This window comes from Gobius niger (assembly GCF_951799975.1).
Source record: "Gobius niger genome assembly, chromosome: 9".
NCBI classification, from domain to species: Eukaryota; Metazoa; Chordata; class Actinopteri; order Gobiiformes; family Gobiidae; genus Gobius; species Gobius niger.
The window spans coordinates 18,589,988-18,609,417 of record NC_136860.1 but is presented as its reverse complement, the minus strand read 5'-3'; the positions used below and the strand labels follow the sequence as shown (position 1 = coordinate 18,609,417).

Here is a 19,430-nt window from a genome sequence, read left to right as displayed (position 1 = left end):
TTTAAGTATCCCAGCCTTTTTGAGATTTAAAATAATTGTAATCGAGATTCTTGTCTTTCACTTTGACTACAAGGTCTTCATATCAATTTACCTGTGAGGTAATCCAAACTTTCCAACATCTTCTTCTCCCTTGTGAAGTCCAAAGCGAAAGTGTCAAAGTTGTCGTTCAAGTTGATCTCCGGCAGCAGGATTTGCGAGGACGCGGTTGCCATGGAGACCCTGTAATACCAAAGTGGTGAGCCTGGATAGGGCTTTTAGGGGCGTCACGCGGCGCCTGTTTTCTCACCTCTCACAGATGCTTTTGGCTGTCTGCAGGAAGCGAGTGTGATCTGTCTCCTTCAGGGTCTGGTCGGCCTGAGCGATGAGGGACGAGGACCTTTCGATGCATTGCTTGCAGCTGCCGATCTGCTGGGCCAGTTTTCTCAGACGTATAGACTGACAACAGCAAGAAGACACATAGCATACGATTGGACTACTGAGCTACACAGCCCAATGCAAAAATAAGTTCAGTAATATTTCCTGTCATGCTTAATACACACCATTGGACTATGTTTAAAAATGTTAAACTCCAAAGTGCTCAGGAAGGCCATGTTCAATAATGAAGGAGCTCTTTTGTGTCAGGGAGCAAATGCTTGAGAACCGTGAGAGGCACGCAATGCATCTCGCTAATTTGTGGTTTTAAAAGTCTTTAAATACATTGGAAGCTGGGTAAGTCCCCATTGTGCTGCTTGTATAGTATTAGAAGAAATGGTTCAAAACAACTTTGATATTCAGTAGGTTTTGTAAAATGTTGGATATGATAAAAATTAAAAAAAAGGATTAATGTTAAAGTAATACCGCATTTCCCATCAATTGACTACAGAAATACACAGCAAGGATCTTAATAAATTGTGTTCTCATCAAATGATATAATAAAGATACACGTACTCTCTTCTGGGTTGGATGAGGCAGCAATTTGCACCCAGTTTTGACCAGTGAACACAGAAGAACCCGGCCATAAGCTTATACATTAAATTATTAAACGCTTTCCCCACTCTATATTTTAACATTCCTATTTAGAGAATCCACAATCTTCAATCCTATTGCGTTATGGAACAAGTATTTCAGGCAGAAAGTTTTGATATTTCCAAACCCGCGAAGAAAATAACGATTTCTCCCATACAGAATGTGGTAGGGAAGTCAACCCACTCCAACACTGAACACCGCATTGCCTCTCTAATAACATATAGAAAAGGTGAAATGATTCATGAGCCCGGGAACATAAAAATGTACACTGCAGATAAGGTGCCAGAAGAACTTCAGAGGTATTAGTAATGATTTAGTGGCAGCAGAGGATAAAAGCAACCCAGTAAAGTCTGAAGTCTTTAATATGAGCAGTGTGTGGCACATCTCTGAAAAAGTAATAATATATGCAAACCTAAGGGGATGTTGGCACAAACTAGATTTTTGAAAAGTAAAAGATCAGAGAGCATCATTTTTGTGGGCTAAGTTGCGGTGAACAAACACGGCTTGCTCAAGTCTATAATTATACAGCACGAAGTGTGTCACAGTTTTTGATATGTTAGGGAAAATATGTAGGCCTAAATCTGTGTCAGTAATGTTGTAAATGAAATGGAAGTAAGAGAAATTAGGCACAACTGCTTTGCCTGATTGCATGAAGCTACACCTGAGAGACACAAATCAGGCATGAAATTATAACAGAGGTGCATGACTATAAATGTCCATAGCACTAGTAGCCAGATGCTGATTTCCATGAGCGCTCAAAACGCTTCCTGTATTTTCCGGACTGGAGTATAAGTCACACCAGCCAAAAAATGCATAAGGAAGAAGAAAAAAACACCCTGGTGCACCATTGACAAGCCTCTCCCGGCAGCACATTGTTCAAGCACCCATTTGCGAACTCGTTCCTCTAGCTGTGGTCATCTAGCTTTAAGCCCGCAATTAGTAAGTATTAGTAAGAGTAACCTCCGCTTTTCGCCAATCCCTCACAAGCTCACTCCAAACTTTCTTTCTACAGCTTGATTACCGTTTTCAGCTGCATATTTCACTACTTGCAGCTTGCAATCTGTGTTCAGTGTTAGGAGACACTGGTACACAGGCCGAGAGCACCCTCTAGCGGCTGTCAGTGTAAAAATAACAAATATGTGAAATTATATATTTTGATATATAAGTCGCACCTGAGTATAAGTCGCACTCCCAGCCAAACTATGAAAAAAAGTGCGACTTATAGTCCAGAAAACACTTAACTGGACACTTTGCCCTGTTCCGTTTGACCAAGACCAAGATCTGAACACTCCCCATTTAGTGTACAAATATTAAAACTAATAAAACTAATATTTTAACACGTTATTCTGTGGTAGACCAATTTTATATCTTAGTATACCATATTTTAGTGGAAAAAGACATTTAGTTAGAGGGAAAGGGCAGACACTCCATCCCTTTACAATGCAATCTGCAATGGTATGCATCCTGAAGGCAATCCTCATTTTTAATCTGCATATTTATAGTAAAATAGGCGCGATTACTACAGTATGTTACGTGGCTGTATCTATAAAGCGTTTCACTAGAAGCCACTGAACGCTATAGAAATAAAAAAGTGGATCTTTATTCATAAGACTCAAGAGGTTATAAACAATACCTTGCCCTCCTTTATCTTGCTGGCTATAATTTGTCTTCTCTGTTGTACGATATTAATCAGCAGGTCACACTCCTCCAGCAGCTTGTTTTCCTGTCTTGTTGCATTTACCTGGAGCACATACAAAAATAAAACATAAGGGACACATAAAAGCATAATCTGCGGAGAGATATAGCACCGGGGAAGTAGTAATTTACTTGGCCCTGCAATATGTCAAGCTGCTCTGTGGCTAAGACCATCATAATTTCAACGTACACTGCATTACTGACTGCGCAATTAATCAATATGTAATAAACCCCCGTATGACAGGATAACGGCAGGATGAAGCTGATAATTTATGTAGCCTCCCCTTGACTGGCCAGGCTGAGTACAGCAATCTGCCCCTGATCGATTAATTTCACTTAATTATGCCAAAGCAATCATCCTCTGACTTCATAAAATGTATGTTAAGCAAAGGCAAGGAAGATTATACACTGATATACTAGAGGATGATAACAATATAATATTTCTAGTGGGTACACATGGGGTCTGTAAGATATTTACAGCACATCACCAGTTCGCAGACCAAAGCAGCTTTGCATATTCTCTTATTTCTATGTTTTATGGATTGTTGCTTCTGGGGACAGTGAAAACTCTTTTTTTTTAACCTACAGCATTGGTTTGTTTTGTAAATTGCCAAGACTTCCCAGCCCCAAGAAATCCATAACAAATATTTATATTATTCCTCTTCTTTTCCGCCTATGGGTCAGGCCCATGAGAGTTACTTTTTATCCACTTTTATTGGGGGGAATGTTTTGACCTGCAGACAGATACAGGAAGGATCAAAGTGAGAAATGCAGAATATGCTTTAATCATTGGAATGTTTTGGTTCTATAGAGCACTTTACAAACTAAACAACCTTGTTGAAACAGGGGCGTGTCTAGAGGGCGACCAAGTGTTGCACGGGCGCCTCTGGATGTTGATTGGCTCTGGGGCCGACTCACTCAGAGGGAAAGAGGTTGTGTAACAGTAACAAGTTTAATTTGATTTTAGTTGAATTTTAGCTATTTTCAATTGTACTTTTATTATCTGGGTCCTGGGACTTGGCTGGCCCCAAATACTGTATGTAAAACTTTGAAAACTATGAACCAGCCCAAGGCCTTAAATCCTAAAACAGTTGAGCTAGTCCTTCTGCCACCCCCGCAGAACCACGGGCCACCCCTGGGCCACCCCACTGACACAAATTTGGACACTCCCCTGGCTCAAAGTGCTGTTATTAATTTGCTTCCCACAGTGTAGTCACAGCTGTCCTGGGACTAGCTGACTTAAAAGGTGACTGCAGTGCCTGCCAGTGCTACCAACCACTAGTGCAAGGACTAAATATCGACTTTAAAAAAACAAAGTATGGTAGTTGTATCTGTTGGACTCACATTTCCCTTGAACTATTTTCTGGTGAGCGCACTTTGTTATTACATACATTATTAATTTGATTAATGAGCATTTAATTCGGTTGACTTGTGAAAAACACAATTCATCAGTGTTAATAATTTAATGAGTTGTTGTCTGCAGAATCTACGTCCCTTCACCTGAGCATGGACAGATTAACAGCCTCACCTCCACGTGCTGGCAGGTTTGGATAAGTTTGCCCATCAGCGTTTCCAATTCGCTGGTCCTCTTGATTAGATTGCTCAGATTGGAATCCAATGCTTGCTGCGAAAACAAAATTGAAAAGGAATATTTCATTAGACACTGTCTCCCCATCAAAGCGCAAGCAACCAGATAAATCCTAGAGGAGAGTTGAGTGAGAGACAATATTAATACACAAATCTATAACAAGCAAAAGCCATGATGCACACATAGTAGGGATGTACTGCAATTGTACATGTTTTAACATGTGCAGGATCATTAACATTTGAGATAAGGCTGAAATGTGGAGAACAGCTGTATTACTGTTCGCAAAGAACTGTAATCTTGGCGAGTTGGTAATTGCGACCATTAAAACTGCGATTTCGATTCGATTGTAATTCACTGTGTGCACCTATGACTCGCACACAGATCCACACAAAGCAGGGCTACAGGATCAGACTGATTGTAGTGGGTCTGTGATGAGTGAAGGGACCCCCAGTGCTCACAGCGTGCCAAAGATCCCATGATTGTTGAGGCTAAGGCCGCGGAGCTTAGCCGAACATCTGCCACTGATTTGGACAACTAACGCCCAACTGTGCTAATCACTGAGCCAGATCAAAGGCTTCTGTTTCAAACTTAATCTGCGGCTGTAATTGGACTATATCCCATGGTAGACATGAATTACACTGCTAATCAGATATGAATTTTTAACTAAGGGTTAATTAGTAAAAACTGCATGTCGGGGCAAATAGGCAGACATTATTGGAATGGTTTTACAATATGGGATAGTCTGATGGAATTGTTGCTGTTGGGCTAAACAGGGTAGCTCCAGGTGAAAGAAACCTCTTTAAAAGACATATTCAGAGAAAGACCATTCTATTTTTCAACAGTATATACAGTATATTGACAAAACTATGTTGCGGTTTCCCCTTCCTCCAAACATGCTGGTCAGGTTGGCCCATTGAATAGCAGCAGCTCAGAACTAACTATCTATGCAGTTCTGCAGTACAATTGTGTAATGAAGACAAAGGCGCTTTACCCTCACTACTTTTACTGAATGTGTCGATATAATTTGATTGTAGAGGTCCTATACAGGCCATAGTGCTATGCTCAATCCCGTCAGACCTTGGAAGCTAAGCAGGGAAGGGCCTGGCAGGAGCTGGATGGGAGACCGTTTGGGAACACAAGGAAGCCTAGCGAATCTAGTGCGTGAGTGATTGGTTGGTGGTGGCCGGAGGGGCCGATGGCAGAGACTGGTTGCCTCGGTTCTGTCAGTCTCCCCCAGGGCAGCTGTGGCTACAAGAGTAGCTTGCCACCACCGTATGGAGTGAACGAATAGTGCAATGTAAAGCGTCTTTGAGTGTCCAGAAAAGCGCTATATAAAACCGATGCATTATTATTATTATTATTATTATTATTATTATTATTATTATTATTATTATTATTATTATTATTATTATTATTATTATTATTATTATTACTAGATACAGATACAGATAATCATATTAAATACAAATAAATAATAGTAATACTTGACTATAAGATCTGTACAAATACAATGTCAATGTGTGAAAACCAGACAAAATAATACATACAAACACATACAGTATATTTAAAATCAACTGTAGCTCAAAAAAGAAATGAAATCTCTGTGGAATTACTGTGGAGATATTTCAGTCATTTTGTTTTTAACCTTGTTATGTTTCAGAATGCTGAGATTAATCTGACCCAGACAATATAACTTTGTACATTAAGATATGAGCGAAGGACAGACTGAGCACAGCTGGCCTAAGCATTTGTTTTTGTTTGGTCTACACTATGCTAACTATATAATGCTCTGTAAACTCTGTTTAAGGCTTGAGAGATATGGGAAAGAGCCATGGAAGCAGCATGTCACCTCTTTGAATTTGTGGACTTCTGTTTGGCCACTGTCTTAAATAAATGGTCTTTCTTGGAATGCGATCGCAGCTATCTCTGCAAGTTCTCATAATTTTTCATCCTCCACAAATAGAATAGCTAAAGGTACATGAGCTGTGCATTGTAATTTCAGGCATGTGCACTTTACACTTAACTGCTCACAAAATATTACTAATTTATATACTGAGGGAATTCCCTTAACTTATATCATTTCAACAACAGATATCGTTCATGGTGCTTTCTTTGCATTGCATTGTGTCCCAGTAATGGAGCTGTTTTTCTAAAAGGATTTCGACCTGATGAAAGGGAAAGACAAGCAGCTTCCTTTGATATGGAAAAGTCCGTGGCCCCACACCTTTTCTTTGGCCACTCTCTCTTCCTTCCTCACCCGGTCTGAACCCGGTCACTGTCAGGACCTGCAATTCTATCCTGTGTCAAAGTTTGGAATTTTATCAATTGTCAAAGGTTACACGTCATCCTGTCACTAGCGCTACTGCTGTATGTGATTATAAAGCCACATGGCCACAATCTCACTTGGTTTAGTCATTTGCATTCATTCACATGTTCTCTCAACGTCTGGTTACATTTTCTAAATATCAACTCAAAACATGCACAATGAAGAATACGCTCCAGACCATAAACGTATACTGAAGACCTGGAGATGAGTCACCTGGCGCTGCACTGTGGGGGAAATACACAGGACAAATTTCCCTCTGGAGTAAATAAAGAATGTATCTCACCTCACCTCAATCGACACAGCAAATTAAATGCAGCACTGTCATCAAGTTATGCTTGCCATATCTAGGTTTAGACTTGGGAATCAAAATATAGAAGGAATGAAGATTAAAGGTGAACTTTAAGAAATGCACTGAGAGTAAAATTTAGTTATCCCAGACAGATAGAAGAAAGAAGAAATGCCAGAAAGTGTACTGACTTAAAGCAGAACAAAGTAACTCCATGGCCATGAGCGCCACTGCAGATGTCGTAGCATGTTATGTTTTTTTACTCATTAATTGTCCGTGAGAGTAAATACTACGTTGATGGAAAAGACAAAGGGAGAGAGGGATATTGTACATCCAGCAATGGAGATAATATTTTTCACGCAAACTTGGCTGTAAATACTGTTAAAGTGGCGCTAGCCCACAGTTAGCTTTGCCCGTTAGCCTGTTAGCTTCTTCTTTGTGATTCCATTAGTGTGTATTGGTGTCTCTGACTGGACGCTGGGAAAGTTGCAATTGTGGTTTTCTTGCCAGAGACACCATGGGGAGATGAGACCCCCCAATCATCCCATTAACACTTGTATTACCCCCAGAGGGACTACGAAAAGATTTATTAAGGTAAACAAGTTACTTAGTTCTGCCTTTTTTCCCCCAAAACCTAATTTTGTTAATACCAGTATAACAGAAAATAAGTTAGAGGTTAAAAATGATTACAACATTTGGGTGCTGTCAAAGCTTCTCTAAAAGCATGTCCAACCACAATTTACTAGAATCCCAGATTCACCCCATCCGTGTCCTGTCCCGTAACGATTCCACTTTGAGGAAATTTCCCCTATATTTTTTCCACATTTAACATCTCCGAGTAAAATAACACATGAAAGAAGATGCCTATTATTGCGACGTAAGCTGCTGGAAACGGAATGCACGATCAAGTGGGAAAAGCAATAATAGCCGTAACAATTTCTAATGAGGTAAAATGGATTCTATTCATCTTAGCTCTATTTGTAAACCCAATAATGTAAACACAGCTCCGACAGATTAACTTATTAAGTGGGAGAGAATGGCGTTAGCACATTCATTAAAAACTCAATCAGATAACCATCCACCATCCAGCAGCCTCGACACAATGCTGCATATTAATAACAGCTACAAAAGCAGGGGCTTAGCTTACTGTGTGGCAGATCCTACACAATGGTGCTGGGTATAGTTACTTTCACCAACTCTGTTGTGCAAAGGGCACGTGGGGGTCACTAAATTCCCTGATATGAATCTGTCAAGAGTGTGGAATTAAAGAAATGGTCACCTGATCTGCATCCTGGCCTGAATCATCACGCCCCACGCAGAGAAAGCGTCCGGGGGGGTTCTGCTCAACAAAAGCATGACCGCACAAAGGGAAAAGCGTTAAGACTGCCCTCTGTAGTCTGTTTTACCACACAAAGGAAATGGCTGCCAGTGCAGGGTAACCAAGCATGTGAATGAATGGAGCAGGTACAGGACAGGTACAAAGAAGCTTTAAAAGTATTTTGTGATACAGTTTTTTTTTATAATCCATTACAAGACATGCACGGAGAGTGTGCACACTCACATGGACAAAGGGACGCATTCAAATTTCATGCTTATGCAGAGGAACCCGGTAAATTTAGGAGTAGGCATGCAGAATTGGTAGTGCGTGTTAAAGTGGCGCAAAAAGCTTGTGCAGTTGAGCTTTTTGTCACTCATGAACATTAAAAGAACACAGCGCAAACTCATTAACGTATCAGGTTTACATGTGCACACAGTTTCTAGAGATAAAAAATCAAGTGCTTGCTGTAGGATAACAAGTGCTAATTTCAAGTAGTACATGCAATTTAGCACCTTATGAGGTAAAATGTGCATTTAAATGTTTTAAAGATGGAGAATACAGTTTGACTGCCTACTTAATACAAAAGCTGGTATCTGAATAAATGACAGGAGCTCATACTGCAGAAATAAAACTAGAATTCCAGAGCTACCTTGTTATACGCTGCCACTAATCGTGCCTTTTCATGTCTTATTGATGTCACCCATCTGCTCAGAGTGAGGCACTGGATTCCACTCAAACTGTGAGGGCCCGCTGCGTATTGGGAGTCATTTAAGGCCGGCCAAGAGGGAGACCGCCTCTGAACCTCATAATTAATATTCTTCAGTCGGAGATAACATAGCGTGCGCCTGTACCAATTATCATACAACATTCATGCTTTTGTTCAGAGCTTCTCTTGTTAACTGCGGCGCTCAATTCAAGTTTAGTTTTAATAAGGCACACATGCATCCATCTTTCACAGACACTGACTTAAATGTGGAAAATATGATACTGCGGTTGATGATATTTAGCATGCGCAGCACTCAAACAATACCTCTGTCTTGTTCAATTCAATCCTTTAGCTCCTATTCAATTCCAACAGTAGACTACACATGGATTTGGCAGATTTACGGCAGATGTCCTTTATAATCCAACCACTCATATAATGTGGAAGCTGTAAGTAAAATGAGTGTCTTTCCCAGGGACACAACAACAGTATGCACTTGACTGATGTTTCAACGCTTGACCCACAGTGCCATCCAACTCATAAAAATCTACCATCAAAAAGCAATTTGACAGTACAGTAGATTATAAAAGGGCCAGTACCTTTTTTTACTGCTATATTATATATTACTGGGTTACTCCAGCTCCCTGAAACCGTGTTTATGAACTTATTTCTGCAACCAATCAGGATGCATTCAGAAAGTTAGGAATATGATGCTACCACATTAATTAAATATTAACAAGCTCCGTTCTTTTAACATTCGTATTTAACAAGCACTGAACAGTAACGCCATTATTGAGGTATGACGGAATACTGACAAGAGCCACATGCCACATGAAAGCACAACAGTTCATTCCAAATAGTGTCTGTTTTTAGGACTCTTTTTTTTTCCGTCTTACCTTGAGTTTATCAAATCTATCACCGAGGGCGGCTACTTGGTGGTCCCTGTGGCGGCCCACCAGCTTACAGAGCGCGCAGATCAACTGTTCGTCCGTCACACAGTACATGTTGACCTTCTCCTCCTCGTGCTCCACACACATGAGCCCGCGCAGGTGGGAATCCCGCAGGGGCTCGATCAGCCTGTGGCCCGTGAACGGCTTCTTATTGGGGTGCGTGGCTTTGAGACACTCCTCGCAATAGGACACTTCGCAGGTAACGCAAGTCTTTACAGCGTCCTGCGGGGGGTCCTGCTCACAGAATTGACACTGAACTCTGTCGGCCATCTTGGCATAACAGTCTGCGGTGGGGCGGTCCCGGCGGGTCTCGCTCGGGGAGTTGGGCCCGCTCAGGGAGGCCTTCTGATAGCGGTCGATGATGTTCTGGAGAGTCACGTTGCGCTTGAGTCCGTCTAGGCCTTTCTGGTTGAGAGTGATGACATAGCGGCAGGTGGGGCACTGGAAGGCGCTGATGGAGTGGATGGGCTCACTAGGGGTGCAGTGTGAGACCAGGATGCGGTGGGCACAGTTGAAACAAAGGCTGTGTGCGCAAGGCAAGAGCAGCGGGTCCTCAAAGAGCTCCAGACAAATTGGGCAGGTCAGTTCTGACTCCAGTGTTTCCATCTTCAGGCGAAAAGCAGTGGGGCCGACAGCGAAATCCACGGAAGCTGAGCAGCTATCTGTGAAAACAGGCGCAGAAGACTTTTAGTTTAGTGGAGATGGCAAATGACGGAATGTTAGCACTTAAGGATGGAATGTAAACCTTTATTTTTTCACAGCCAGCTGAACTGAACTGTGTAACCTTAGCTCAATCAATAAAATAACCTGAGAAAATAGTGGATTGAATATGTCTACTGTAGTAGTTCTTATGTAAAGAACTAGTGGAAGGGCAAGGGCAAGTTACCATATAATACTGACTGAATCATTAAAAAAATATATCCATTTAGAAATCTCATAGTAGGGAGACAATAGACAACAAAACCAGAAGATGTAAAAATCTATGAGAATGCAGCCTGTGTGGCCACTCTTGCCTGACGATACTCTGTTGCTTATTTGGCTTTGGCAGCGTTCTCAAGCGTCTAGCCCGTCTCCATGTGTTCCTATGCCTACTGTACTACGTAGCAGGGCTGACAACTCAGCCAAGCAGAAGTATATTGGCCTGCTTGCTGATGGCTGGGGCGCAACGCTATCACAGACACTAAGCCTTTGTTCTCACCCATTCAGACACCCACAGCTGCGAGCGGACACACTGTGCTCCATGTGAACCCTACCTCTGACTCATTATGTGTGAAGAAGCCAGGGCTCATTATCAGCACGGTTTGGCCACAAGTAGCCCCCTCTCTGAAGTCGCAGGGTTACAGCAATTATCTCAGAGCTACTTTGGTCAGTTCTATTCAGCTCCTATTGGAATACCCACACATATTTAGCTGTGTCACTGCACAGAGCTGTGGGATTTGTGGCGACCGGCTGTGATGCACCTGTGGCTGCTTAATTCCATGCCACTGATTCAAAGGTGTGTGTGTGTGTGTGTGTGTGTGGGGGGGTCGCACTTTGTTATGTAATCTATATGGACAATGCAAATGGAGGTCGTCTAACTAACATGGTTTTAATACAGTAGCTTTCCGCAGAGAAGTACAGAGAAGTACATTATAGAGTTCTGTTATGATTGTGTTATGGTTCGACCGGATGATTATTTTGCTCGCTGAGATTTTATTTTTATTTTTTTATTATGATTTAATTACTTTATTAAAATGTATTCATGTCGATGTTGCTTATATAAGTTTTATTTCGTTTTTGAAAAGTGCAAAATTATTATTACTTGTTTTTTGTTCGTTGGTAGAGATTTTCAAATATTGTTGACGATATATCTTCATTTCCATTTAACCACAAAAATCAACAATAGCAAGAATCAAAACATTGCTCTAAAATTATGATTACAATACTTACTATACTGTATTATAAACTAACCCATATTGCAATGAGACTATGGAAAGAGTGCAAAAAGTTTCACTACATCATAGGAACTCTAGATCGATACATCGATACCAATTTTGACCCAATTCCACCACTGTCCCACATACGAATAAGTAAAAAGCTTTGTACGACTAATACAATGCAGAGTCTAATCCTCTGATGTCATCGTCTATGTTATCAAATATACTGAAGTCACCAAATCTTGTAAACCAATATTGTGGCAGAAAGCTACTGCTTACTGCCTGGAGCACATTACGCAGTCCATTCATACATAGTTTACCCACCGATGGATTTCGCACTTGCTTGCACTGCCGACACATCTCTGCTGTAAGAAGCCTTCTGTCCCGATTCATTAAAATATACCCATCACAACATATGCATCCGCCATGAAACCCCAAAAGTTGTTAGAGAGGGACATCCAGATGGTACAAGTCCTCCTAGGCCAGTAATCCTTCGACCAGAGCAGTCATTGGGCAAAAAAGACTGGAGCAGAGTGGTAGCAAGCACAACAGGAAAAGTTGCCCGACAATTCCAGGAAAGCCAGCTCCACCTACAGCCGGAGCGCTGGCCAGTACTGGAAGAGGACAGCAGACGGCACAGAAACATAGCGGGTTTGCATTTGAGGGATGAGAGGAAAGGCTAAGTCAGCACAAGTTCAGAAAGCATACCCTTCTTTTATTCAATATTATATTGGGCAGAATTCTAATAGTGTTTGAGTTCATGTTTTACATTTCTTACAACAACTGAATTTGAATGAAAAACCTAAAAAAAAAAAAAAAACAGTTTAAGTTTCATATTGCGCTGTTTTTAAAAACTGTTGTTGTAGAATTTGTTTTCATTTTTTTATTAATGTGGACCAATGCAAGTGCATTGAAAGTATATTACAAACTGCTACAAATGATTAAACTGGGTTTAAAGGGGGGTACTACTGACTTTGACTTTTTAGGGGCTAGCAAATCTTAGAGCAATCTTTGGACCAGTGGCTATCGTTAGCAGCGCGGCGGACACTCCCAAAAGCTCCTCCTTCCTACACATTCAGGAAATGCTCTCCTAACCTTTCGATCTCTTGCTAAGCGAAGTGAAACGACACATAGCCACACATACCGAGTGGTGTGTGTTTATTTTCTTTCTCTCTTTATTGAAAGAGCTGTGTAGCGAAGGGGAGCAAGAGGAGGGGGGAGTGGGAGGAGTTTATCTTAGCTTGGATTATCAAGAAGGGTTCCACGAAGGGAAACTACTGAAAATGTAGTTTCAGCTGATTTAGATCAATATCAGTATTCTAACCAACAACATGCAAGATAGCGATGAACACGAATACCTGAAAAAAGCAGCTCTTTAAATATGTGCTGAACCTACACAAAAGACACAAGAATGAGAGTTGCCAATGCCCTTACAGCCAGGTTACAGTGTCCCCAGCCCTGCCCATTCAAACCGCCTAGATCAGTTTCACCTCTCCTTGTCTCCTCATTCCTCTTTTTTCACAGTGAGCTTCTTTGGCCACTAGAGCTTCAAAGAGATGAGTAAAGGACACTTGAGAGCTATTCACAAAGACAGATCTAAACCCTGAGTGATTTGAAACACTCCCATCAACCTCATGTAGTGTGCTAAGCCGTACAGCCCGAATGAGGGACGTGACTGCAAATGAGAAGAGACACATAGTTGACAGGGAGCGCTATGTACACCAATGTCCTGGCAATAGCGCTTCTTCTTCCTCACGTGGGGAATCGCTGAGGTTTCGTCTGCTCACTGCGCACTGCTTGCCTGTATGTTTGCAGTCTTAACCCCCCCTGGGCTGACTTTGAATTCTCCTGTCAGTCAAAAAAAAGAAAAAAAGGGCGGTCCCTGGAGTACTTATGCTCCTGGCTGAGAGCAAGCACAGGCAGACTGTAAATATTAAAGAAGCGCTAAAAGTTCAGACAAAGTGGTGGGTGTCAGCATACTCTGCCTGGGAGGTGAGTGTGGGATGTGAGTGGCATTCCCTCGGCGTCAAAAATAAAGCGCTCAAAAAAGGGGGAAGGAGAGATGTAACGCATAATTACACAGGAAATTAAAATAGGCTAATTAGTATGTGTTTCTGTGTTTGTATCGCCTTTTTCATTCTGACAGAAATATACGCAGACATGGATAGATTTGCAAGCTCTAAATATGGAGATTAGTTTGACATGGCAATTATATAGATGGGAAGCACATGAGATTGTTGTAGAAGCATCTGACATTTCAGAAAATACAAGATGAACAAAGTTAGCCTTTTAGGAATAAGTAATGCCCTTAATACCTGTCCACATAACAAGTAAACTTTGCCAGATAGTCTACATATCTACTCATGTTGTAAACTGAAGCAGACATGGGACTGTTTCCTTAAAAGCACTTTACACAATCAGGAGGTAAGACGATCAATGTCATGGTAATTTGGTTTGTCTCTAATTTAAAGACATTTCAATTGAACAACAATAGAGTAAAATACGTAAATACCTATTAATTTAACATATTTTTTACTGTGAGGAGGCTCAGCTGGACCTGACTGCTAACTTTGCAGGGAGTGGGACATCACTCGGCTCACTAAAGCTCATCTCCTTGGAGATTTAGCAATTTTGCTTTGACTTTACTTTGACCAAACATTACCTGTTAACACTAGGTCCATTCCCAAATGCTTCTTTTCTTTTTTACAACCTACTGCAAAAGTAGCATTATCGGTTATGATCATTAGGAACAAAATGAAGCTCATGTTGCTCTTATGAAGCAGCAACATATGAACTGGAATGTTCCAGACTAAGTGCATTTTACCATAATTCAAAGTGGTTACACTGAAAAACAGTGATTTGCAATCACATTTTAGGGTATTCCAATTGTTAATAACAGTGATATTGTACATATACTACCCAATGTACATATACTACCCAAAATTTGTATGGCATATGCACCACTCATGTCACCTTTGGTAGTTGTGCTGTTTCAAAAGGTGTTCGTAAAAAAAATTGTTTTGTTTTGTTCATCAATGTGGACCAATACAAATGATTTTGAAGTATTTACTGTTTATATCAGACTGCTACAAATGATTAAACAATGCTGTTTTTTGTTTTGTCTTAGCTCTGGACTTTGATTAACAGGCACTGGAGCACGATGGCAGCTTGCTGCTGCTCAGCCCGCCTCACGGGGGCGGAATTTCCTGCCTTTATTGGAAAATGTTCTGTAGGAGTAAGTAAGTAAGAGCTTTATTTTTCATTGTACAATTGTACAACGAAATTGCATTCAGGTGTTGGATTAGTCCTGAGCTGCTGCGACTGAGCGCTCCGACATTGTGGGCCAACCTGACCAGCATGTTTTGGAGGTAGGGTAACCGGAGTACCCAGAGGAAACCTGGCTGGCTGCCTTCAGTGCTCCTCTGAAACGGTGCACCGCCTCCTGGGTTTGTCCCTGTTCCAGAGCAGTGTCCTGCTCTGGTCAGCTCCTCCTCCTTCCTCTTCCTCCTGCGCAGCTCCCTCCGCTTTGCTCCACAACAGTCTTTCACCATCTTCTCCTCGTTTGCCCCTTTTTTGTTTCCTGTGGCACATCTTGTGACGCCTCCACTGTGCTGCAGGTGTGGGGAGAGGGGGCTCTTGATGCCTTTTCAATGTTTCAGAAGAGGAAAATGTGTAGGTCTCAAATGTCTTTAGCTCATAAGCTTGCTGTTTGTTTACGTTTATAAATCTGGCAATAGGATGGACTCTCTTCAGTAAAAATAAATCCACTGGACCTCACAAAAACACTGCAAAGATGTACTAAAGTATCCAGCAAAACAATGTGGAACACATAAACTACAAATGCAGTTCGCAAAATAAGGCAAAGACTGAGCTGCCATCATGGAGTACTTAATGTAAATGTGGAGGGGTGAGTAAGTCTATTAATACGAAGTCTATGGTACTGCCTTTCAATGCAATGCAAGAGTGTAATAATAATGTGCTATAATAATGATGTACCACAGGTTCTACCAGTGCTGTTTACTTTGGAGACAATTATAATCAGTAAACCACAGCAACATACCTCAACATGCCTAAACATGCCTCAACATGCCTCCACAGGAATTGTTCACTTCTCAGTAATATGTAAATAATATCATCTTTCAGTAGAATTACACATCATGTATATTGTGTCTTGTTGAACAGAATGACAACAGTGCGAACTAGTGGAAGCAGGATTCAAACCACCATCCCTCCAGCCATTGTTGTAACCATGCAGTATAGTACTTTTACTTTGGTATTACATCGCTCACTGATGAAAAGAGTGTGTGCAAATGTAACCAAAGAATGAGTCCAGTATAAGAGTGGGTGGAGGTGGCATCAGGACTTGGACATAAGAAGTTAAATTTGACTGTGGAATAATAGGTCATTGTGAGATTAAGCAATTACAGTCTCACACAGTATATTTTGTGCTAAAGCACTTTCTAATCCTTTTGGTTATGGCCTTTTATCGCCCTTAATGATGGCTCTAAAGCATGTATTCAGCTGCTGCACGGAGCCTTATATTGCTCTTTGTCTTTTTCCCGGGGCAGACACCTAACATATTTATCCTTAATCCTGTCTGTGCTGCACTGTGACCGATGGGTGGCCAGCTGCAGCCTCCTGAAGCAGCCAGCTCAGCAGTGGCCCACTCACTCTCACTCCCCAGTAACAAGATTTACAGCTGGAGCAGCAGTGGCCAGCTGATTACACTGACAAATACCTGGTCTGCAGCTGCACGCATCACCCAGATTAGCAGAGCTGGGCCTGGCACGGGTTGACTACAATTAAAAGACCTTTAATCATAGGCTACAATAAGGCTATTAGCTGGACCATAGAAAAAGACAGGAGGGTGAAGTAAAGGAATTATATAGTTCTTTATGCTGATGATTTAACTGCAGTTAGCAAACATTTACTGGCGTTAATATTATGCACAGTCGAGCTTAGGGGCCATAACTTACAGATTGCATATATAATAAGAAATGACATATCAAAGACCAATTTTCATAAAGCTTAATGTGGAATGAATGTTTAAGAGATGCAAATTAGGACCAGATTCAAACCGCAGCGCAGCCAGTATAATGTTGACGGCTGCTGACACGTGCACAGAATACTGTTCCGATCTCAGCGTCATGGGTTTGAGGCCCGGCTCCAACAATTTGCTAAATGTCCCTTCTTAACCTCTGAACCTCCACCTGAACCGAGCACATTATCTCCAGTTAGGCATTGCCCAAATTTAACCGTGTCTTGAAAAAAAGCAGCAAAATGGCGACAATAACGAGAGGGAAATCAACGAAAAAGCGCAACGAATAAGCTACAGGAATGTGACAAAAGAGCGATGAAGGTGCAACAAAAACGCAATTAAAAAGTGGCAAAAAATATCAGCAAAAGCGCAACAAAGAGAGTAACAAGTGCAGCAAAAGAGTGGCAAAAATGTGAAGAAAAAGAAAGCGAAAAAAGTGACAACAACACGGCAACAACGCAAGGAAAAAGATCAGTTTAGATCAGTTTTGTAGGTCTTAGCTTTCAAATGAGGCATGACACGGGCCAAAAGGCTGTCAGCTTTTAGATTTGGCTAAAGCTGAACTGGAGAGAATATACTAATTTAAGGCGGGTGGTAAGTTATAGAATATTAGTATTAGTATAGTATACAGTTTGGTGATACAAGCACTCATATTAGGCTTGCTAGTTGCTACCAAAAACAATTTATCAACACTATTTTTTTACAAAGACCCATGGCCGACTGAAAATGGTCCCGAGATCCACTTTTGAGTCCTGAAACACCATCACTTTGATAAATGTTTTGTTTTCCACTACAAAGGCTAAGCCTTGATATGGCAAGAGAGTTATTTTCATGGTTAGTATTCAAATTCATGGATATAGTTCAAACTAAAAACTATTCAATACTTAAACAACAGACATACAATGTTGTTTGATTTGGGCTCATATCAAAAGAATTTAGTCTTAAGACATATGCTAAATACAGTATTAATTTGTATTTTATTTCCCCTGGTGGGCAGGTCTCCTAATCTACTTAACAGCAGGCCTGAGGTCAACCAAGCAACAATTGGAGGCTACACCAAATTCATTTCCTCTTGGAACACTGTGGCATGTGGCTTCTGGGGAAAGCACCGCATCCTTCCCCACAACCCCCAAGAACTCAGTGTCGCTTTCAAAATCTAAGCCCGCGTCAATAAATCTGCTGTGAAAATAAGCTAAAAAGAAAAAAAACTCGCAAAGCCAAATACGAGCTACACACGGTGTCCCTGTTGATCTTATTAGCTGATTTGATGCCCCAGCAAGAAGCAGCCACTTAACTTGGGGATCTGTGTCAAGGGCATTAAAAGAGGGACATCGTGTGGCAGTAAGGGAGAACTGCAAATAGATATTGGGTATCAAGTGTACTGTAACAACAGATACATTCAAAAATAATATGAACAGCAATCTGGTGAGTTAAAGTTTACATAAAAAGAATGATAAGGCGGTAAAATTGTCCCATGGTAGATCAAAGCATGGTCTGGGGGCGGGGTTAGCTTTGTGCTAACAAATGAGTAACTATTTATATGGGAAACCACCTACTCAACAGTAAAAGCTCAGGCTTTTTCAAGACATGTTAAACAATAAACTACTTTGTCGGCTACTTTCAAAAGAACAGATTCTTGTCCCTCAATATCTGTTATCTTATCAGAGAATGAAAGGTATGCTATTCATCTGGTCAAGGTTACATAAATTATCCATCTTTCTGTAAGCTCTAAGTCATCTGTAGTCTGATACTAAAATAATTTATATGGATTTAAAAAGGAAATAGGAAAATGTTAACTAAATGGTCATCATGACTGCATTCTTCAGACCATATACAGCAACTACAGACCCATTAGCAGTGCTGTTTTGACCTATTTTTCATCAAAGTTAAGGAACTTCATTGCTCATATAGAAACTTTCCGTATTAGACGTGAAGACATAGCATAAAAGAGGGGAGTTACAGATACTTCCTGAACCCACTGTGTCCCACATGTGCACTGTAAGGGCATGCAGTTTCCAGAAATCCAGTTCAATGTTTACTCATAGACTGACCCACAGAGAGGATTCAGTTAGCCTGCACGCACTATATTCTAAGCATTTACAATCATAAAACATTTCCCATAGCCTTCAAACTTAGTCACTCAATCCCTCCAGTATTATGTGCTGCTAAACATGAAGGCATCTGAGAGCACAACAAGGCCAAACAACCACTGTGTTTGAAAGAGCTCTGGCCCCGCAGGCTTCGAAACACGCTGTGACTCACTGTTTTGGTCAGGAAAAAAATAAAACAAGTAACAGAATGGCGAAAAACATGAATCTTTTCTTTTAAACCAACAAAGAATCTACCTCTGACTTACCTGGGACATGGTGACATCCGTATACAGGCGAGGGGAGAAAGAGTCGCTTTCTGTCACTTCGGGTTGATCTACAAAGGTGATCCGACGCAACAACCTGAACTCCCAAAGCAGCTAGGGTTTCCAGTGTCTATGACCCTCAAACCCTGTTGTCAAAGTCGGCTCCAAACTCAAAAGGATGATCGAAACTTTCCGCCCCTTCTCAACTCTCTTCTCTCACAACGGCACCTATCCCATGCACGCACTGTGGGC

General features: G+C 41.2%; 1 protein-coding gene across 7 annotated transcripts in view; it reads right to left on the bottom strand.

Annotated features, from left to right (window-relative positions):
• Window positions 1-19,430, bottom strand: part of mid1 (midline 1) — a 43,690-nt gene that overhangs the window by 3,493 nt on the left and 20,767 nt on the right. For 3 of the 7 annotated variants that reach the window (XM_079563227.1, XM_079563225.1, XM_079563223.1), the window contains 6 exons: window positions 9,818-10,533; window positions 8,180-8,239; window positions 4,229-4,324; window positions 2,639-2,746; window positions 287-435; window positions 92-219 (listed from right to left, as the gene is read on the bottom strand). In XM_079563227.1, the coding sequence (XP_079419353.1) occupies window positions 92-219; window positions 287-435; window positions 2,639-2,746; window positions 4,229-4,324; window positions 8,180-8,239; window positions 9,818-10,477 (1,201 nt within the window). In that variant the 5' untranslated portion in view covers window positions 10,478-10,533. Of the gene's footprint in view, window positions 1-91; window positions 220-286; window positions 436-2,638; window positions 2,747-4,228; window positions 4,325-8,179; window positions 8,240-9,817; window positions 10,534-12,111; window positions 12,282-19,181; window positions 19,408-19,430 lie in introns of those variants that run through there. The other 4 variants (XM_079563228.1, XM_079563229.1, XM_079563224.1 and 1 more) reach the window with 3 other exon arrangements.